This window comes from Pseudopodoces humilis, chromosome 24 (genome assembly GCF_049639895.1).
Source record: "Pseudopodoces humilis isolate 2021_Gansu_Grassland_sample_001 chromosome 24, ASM4963989v1, whole genome shotgun sequence".
Taxonomy (NCBI): Eukaryota; Metazoa; Chordata; class Aves; order Passeriformes; family Paridae; genus Pseudopodoces; species Pseudopodoces humilis.
The window spans coordinates 684,284-690,488 of NC_142223.1; the positions used below are offsets into that span (position 1 = coordinate 684,284).

The window sequence follows — 6,205 nt, forward strand, 5'->3', positions numbered from 1 at the left end:
GCTTGAGAGGTCTGAGGAGGGTGGGAAGGGCGGTGCTCCAAGGGGAGATGTGGATCCCAAATGTGGATGTGAGCGCTGCCCCTCCCTGGAGGAGAACCAAGCAAATCAGTTAATTTAATTAATTAAATCTGATTGTTTTGTTGCTCCATGCTGGGCTCCCCCCTGGATGTTGTGTTCCCTAATATCCAGAGGAGGTGCTGGACAATCTTGGGGTGACAATTCCAAAAGCCCTGGCAGCTCCCACTGGAGCTGATGGGGTTTTTTTACTGGAATTCTGATGGTTTTTAACTATTTACTTATAGTATCCATAATGTAAACACATGGTATTAATATAAAATATAGAAATATTAATATAATAATAACATACTATTATATATTATCTATATTATATATATTGTAATATATAGATAATTATATCTATAATATATTATACAGCCCAGTATCATATTTATATATATATACACGCACATATATATATAATAATAATTATATATAATATTATACAGCCCAGTATCATATTTATATATATAATAATAATTATATATAATATGATACAAACCAGTATCATATATATATGCACACATATATATATATAATAATAATTATATATAATATTATACAGCCCAGTATCATATTTATATATATACACACACATATATATAATAATAATTATATATAATATTATACAGCCCAGTATCATATTTATATATATACACACACATATATATAATAATAATTATATATAATATTATAAAACCCAGTATCATATTTATATATATATGCATACATATATATATAATAATAATTATATATGATACAAACCAGTATCATATTTATATATATACACAGGCATATATATAAAATAATAATTATATATATGATACAGCCCAGTATCATATTTATATATATATACACAGACACACACACACACATACATATATTTTACATATCTTATAGACCATGTAATGCTCTAGCACATAACACTATAATATAAATAAATAGAAATAACAGACCCCACTATGTGATTTATAAAGTTACTGATTTATAAAAGCGGTGAATTCCGGGGCTCGGCCCAGTTCCCGCGGGGTCCTCCCGCCCGCTAGGGGGCGCCATGGGTGCGGAAGCGCCGCTGGCTCCGGCGGGCCCCGCCCAGGCCCAGGCACCATCGAGACTGCGGCCCGAGCGGCGGCGGGGCCGCGATGGCGGCGGCACCGGAGGAGTACGAGTCGGTGCTGTGCGTGAAGCCGGCGGTGCTCGTGTACCGGGTACCGCCGCGGGCCTCCAACCGCGGCTACAGGTGGGGCCCGCGCCCGCCCGCGAGGTGACAGCGCCTCCTAGCGTTGGGGGGGGGCTCTCCCTCTTCCTGTGGGCTTTGTGGGGAGTCCCCTCCTCATGAGGCTTGGGGGGTTCCCGGGAGGCGTTTGGGGTCTGTCCGTCCCCGTGGGAGAGCTGCCCCTCAGGGGGTAGCCCTTGTGTGGGAAATCGCGGCCCCCGTGGGAGAGCTGCCCCTCATGGAGAGCTGCCTCTCATGGCGAGCTGCCCCTCATGGAGAGCTGCCCCTCATGGAGAGCTGCCCCTCATGGAGAGCTGCCCCTCATGGCGAGCTGCCCCTCATGGAGAGCTGCCCCTCATGGCGAGCTGCCCCTCATGGAGAGCTGCCCCTCATGGAGAGCTGCCCCTCATGGGGTGTCTCAGCCCTCGTGTGGGAACTCCCGGCCCCCGTGGGTTCTCTCAGGAGGTCTCTGTGCCCCCCATCCCCACCCCACGGCAGGGTCTCCATCCCCCCGTGTGTTTTGGGGGCCCCAGCGCCGCCTGTCCCTAACTCGGGCTGTGGAAACTCCGCGGAAAAGGAACCGAAACCTCCCTCGCAGCTCCTGCCCGCTCCCCGCCCCAAGCCAGCGGCTGTTTTGGGCTGAAACGAGCCAATTTATGCCAAATCCCCGTGGCACCGTGGCTGCCCCGTTCCCCCGGGCTCACGCTGCCCTTGGTGCCCCCAGAGCCGCCGAGTGGCAGCTGGAGCAGCCGGCCTGGAGCGGCCGCCTGCGAGTCACGGCCAAGGGCAGCACGGCCTTCATCAAACTGGAGGACAAGAGCTCGGGTGAGGAGAGAAAAACCCGGGGCTCGGCGGGGAGCAGCGCTGCGGGGCCCAGCGCGGAGCTACCCAGCGCGGAGTTTTACCCCTCGCTGTTTTCCAGGAGAGCTCTTCGCCCAGGCTCCCGTGGAGCAGTTCCCCGGGATCGCTGTGGAGGGTGTCACGGACTCCAGCAGATATTTTGTCATCCGCGTTGAGGATGGCAACGGTGGGTCCCTCACAGCCCCCCGAGAGCCCTCGCTGCTCCTGATTTCCGTGCTGGAATATTCCCTGCTCGGGGAGGAGCTGCCTCCCTCCCACGGCTCTGAACAAAAACACTTAGGTTTGGCTGCTCAGCGTTGCGGGAGCATCCCCCTCCTGCCAGTTAATTAAAAAGCTGTTTGTACTGAAGCTGCAGGTGCATTTAGAGAAGGGAAGGCTCTGGGGTGACTTAATTGTGGCCTTCTTGTCCCTAAAGGGGCTCCAGGAGAGCTGGAGAGGGATTGGGGACAAGGGATGGAGGGACAGGACACAGGGAATGGCTCCCAGTGCCAGAGGGCAGGGATGGATGGGATATTGGGAAGGAATTCCTCCCTGTGAGGGTGGGCAGGCCCTGGCACAGGAGCCCAGAGAAGCTGTGGCTGTCCCTGGATCCCTGGAAGTGGCCAAGGTTGGACGGGGCTTGGAGCAGCCTGGGGCAGTGGAAGGTGTTACCCTGGCAGGGGTGGGATGGGATGGGATTTACAGTCCTTCCAACCTAAACCGTGCTGGGATTCTGTGATCCCCGGTCCCGTGGCTCGGTCTCCAGTGTCCCAGCTCCCTCTGGAGGCAGCGCCAGGCACGGGGGATGTGCAGGATGGAGCATCCTCCCATCCCTCCTCCTCCTCCTCCTCCTCTGCTGAGCATCCCAGCCCTGACTCCTCCTCCCTGCCCAGGCCGCCGGGCATTCATCGGGGTCGGCTTTGTGGACAGAGGAGATGCCTTTGACTTCAACGTGGCTCTCCAGGACCACTTCAAGTGAGTTTGTGCCTCTCCCTGTGTCCTCTCGGCTCCACTTTTGGCAGTTCTCCTCCAGGAGTGGTGGAGAAGTGGGAGCTGGGGCGGGCAGGTGTGGAGGAGGAAACTCGCAGCTCGTCCTCTCTCCAGTGATCAGTGATCAGCAGTGTCCCAAACTGGGCTTCCAAGCCCAAATTCCCAGTCCAGATTCCCTAATTTATGTCCTCTGCTTCCTGTATCAGCTGTGAGTGGCTGCCCTGAGGGGCTGCTCCAGCTGCTGGGAACGGTGGGGTCTGGGGATTTTGGGGTTTTGGGATTTTGGGATTTTGGGGTTTTGGGGTTTGGGGATTTTGAGATTTTGAGATTTTGGGGTTTTGGGGTTTTGGGGAGGGATGGTGCCGCCTGTGGGATCTGTGGGGCTCCAGCTGCCGCTTCTGGGAATCATCCCCTGGCTGCTCCCTCAGGTGAGGTCTCGGCTCACAGCTCAGAGGGGATGATCCTGAGCAGGATTTATCTGTCTGGGGGAGCCTGGGCAGGCTGTGAGCTCTCCTTTTCCATGGATTTCATTCCCACAGGTGGGTGAGGCAGCAGAGCGAGCTGGCCCGGCAGGCCCAGGACCTGGAGCAGGGACCCAAACTGGATCTGGGCTTTAAGGAGGGGCAAACCATCAAACTCAACATTGCTGTGAGGGCCTTTTCCAGCTGATTCCAGCTTTTCCTTCGAGTGGCACCAGGAAGCAGCAGCTCCTCCCCAAAATCCCCGGGCATGGGCCTGGGGCAGAGCCCATCGGGATAACTCTGCCTGCAGGGATTTTCCTGCTGCCAAAAGCAGGCTTGTGGGATCTGGGGGTAAAATCCACCCCTGCTGTGACCCCTCTGGATACACCAGCAGTGAGGGGTTGCAGCAGTGCAGGATTTTATTCCCAAATCAAAACAATTTGCCTTCCAGGGTTTTCATGCTCTGGGTTTAAATGGAATCCCATCCAAACCTCCTGCTCTCCTTTCAGAACATGAAGAAAAAAGAAGGAGGGACAGGGAGCACCAGGCCACGTCCTGCAGGGCCTGGGGGCCTGAGCTTGCTCCCACCACCCCCTGGAGGAAAATCTGGCTCTGGGGAGCGGCCAGCTCCGTTCTCCACACCCAGCCAGCTCCCAGGAACCCCCATCACAGGTCTGCCCTCCCACAGAGCTCCCGAGGGGCTGCTGCATCCCTCAGAGCGGGCAGAAACGGGGGAGAATGGGAATGAGAGTGGGAAATCACTGCTGGTGTTCTGTTTTGTCTCCTCCCGACTTTGTGACAGACTCCCCGTTGTCCTGGCCTCAGCCCGCTGCTCCTCCTGCTGCTGATGTCTGGGGAGACTTTGCCAAAGCTTCGGGGTGAGCAGGAGGGGGATTTGGGGGGATGTGGATGCCCCAAAACCGCTTGGTTTTGCTGGCAAACCCTGCTGGGGAGGGGGCACTGCTCCATCCAGTCCCAACTTTTGGGTTTGGGAACGGCTCTGCCTCTGTGCTGCCAATTCCCTCAGTTCGGGCACTTCTTGCTCTGTTGCTCCAGGAGAGTTTTGGGCTGGTCCTGGGTGACCCATTTGCAGCCCAGTTTCCTCTCTGGATGCCTTTAGCATTTCCAAACACCGTTTTATCCCTGTTTTTCTCTCTCTCCAGGTCGGCTTCCAGCCAGGCTCAGGGGAGCACAGGCTGGGTTCAGTTCTGATCCTGACCTTGATCTGCTTTTCCCCCTCGGGGGTGCTGGGATCCTTGGGATTCCTTCAGGACCAAAGAAGCAGCCTCAGGATTCCTGCCCTCAAACCCTGCCCAGCTCCAAAATGCTGGAATCGGTGCTGGAAGGAAACAGCTACACGCCTTAAAACGCTGCACATGCAGGGCCTGGATCCTGGGAGAGCTGGAGCCTCCTCCTCCTCCTCTGGGGAAATCCCTCAGGTCCTTCCCTCTCCTGGATAAGGAGGGAGAGCTCCGAGTCCCCTCAGAGGCTCCTCTGCCTTCTGCTCGTGCTTTTGGGCTGGATAAATCCTTCCCTGGGCGAGGAGCATCCTCCTGGAGCCGTCCCACCTCCCAGATCCACACAAACCTTTCCCTGCCAGGACACCAAGCACCGCCTGGAATTTTTTCTGAGCACTTAACCGGGATGTGGGGAGCCTGATCCTGGCCTTTCCATCCTGAAATTCCTCATTTCTTACTCTGGGAAGTTGGTTTTACTCCTCCTCTATTTTGAAGACACGATTTTTTTACTCCTTTCCATGGACATTTTATTAAGGACAGAACGGAATCGGGCTCTTGGACACCTCTGGGGTTGAGATTCCTCTTGAAACAAATAAATATTTTCTTACCTATTTATATTAAGGCTTTTCCGAGTACGAAATCCCACTTATTTTTATCCAACCCTTTGGATTTTCCTTTCCATTTCCAACTGGATGACGGGCATTTTGCTTTCAAAGCTTTCCCCTGGGCCTGGCAGCGAACCCAGGTGAGAATGTAACGCTTCCAAGTGAACAATAAAATGCTTTTGATGCCAGACTGGAATTTTGTTTTTTCCCTTCCCCTGGGTGAGCTCGGAGCGTCCAGGATGGGCTTTTGAGATTCCCATTCCTTGCCGGTGCCGAGGGAATGGGATTGGACACGGAGCACAACAGAACCTGTTGCTTAGCAGTGGTTTCTGTTGGGAAGGACGCCGGGAGGGGAAGGTTGGAGAAGAAATGAGGGGAAAAGGAGGAGTTTTGGGACGCTGTGGGGTGGAATTGGAGTCAGTCCCTGCCTGGCTGGAGGCACCCAAGGCACGGTAAATCCTCAATCCCCGCTGCTGGCCCGGGTAATCCCGGCTCTCCGGGGGAGAAAGGGCACTTTCCTCGCCGGGGGGGCGAGCGGAGCGCGGCCGGGCGAGCCCCGCCCTGCCCGGAGCGCGGCTCGGGACCGGATCCATCCCTTGTTTCGGGAGCAGCGACGCCTCCAGCCCCCGTTCTCGGCGATTTGGGGCCCGGCTCGGGGATTTAGCCCCACCTTCCCCTACCGGGGTGGGGGCAGAAAGCCTCCAATTACCCGGGGGCTAATTAAAGCTCCGGCGGGGGGGATGAGCCGGGGTCCCGGGGCCGTCCCCGCATCCCGGGGATGTTAAAGCCGCTTCACCC

At 54.7% G+C, this 6,205-nt stretch overlaps 1 protein-coding gene across 1 annotated transcript; it reads left to right on the plus strand.

The window, feature by feature from the left end:
• Positions 1-1,162: 1,162 nt before the first annotated feature.
• NECAP2 (NECAP endocytosis associated 2) lies at positions 1,163-5,595 on the plus strand. The gene is made up of 8 exons (XM_005528241.3): positions 1,163-1,297; positions 1,998-2,098; positions 2,196-2,300; positions 3,007-3,088; positions 3,643-3,751; positions 4,074-4,236; positions 4,367-4,442; positions 4,728-5,595. Exons 1-8 carry the CDS (start codon positions 1,200-1,202, stop codon positions 4,774-4,776), a joined length of 783 nt encoding a protein of 260 aa, XP_005528298.1. The 5' UTR covers positions 1,163-1,199; the 3' UTR covers positions 4,777-5,595.
• The last annotated feature ends 610 nt before the right edge of the window (positions 5,596-6,205 follow it).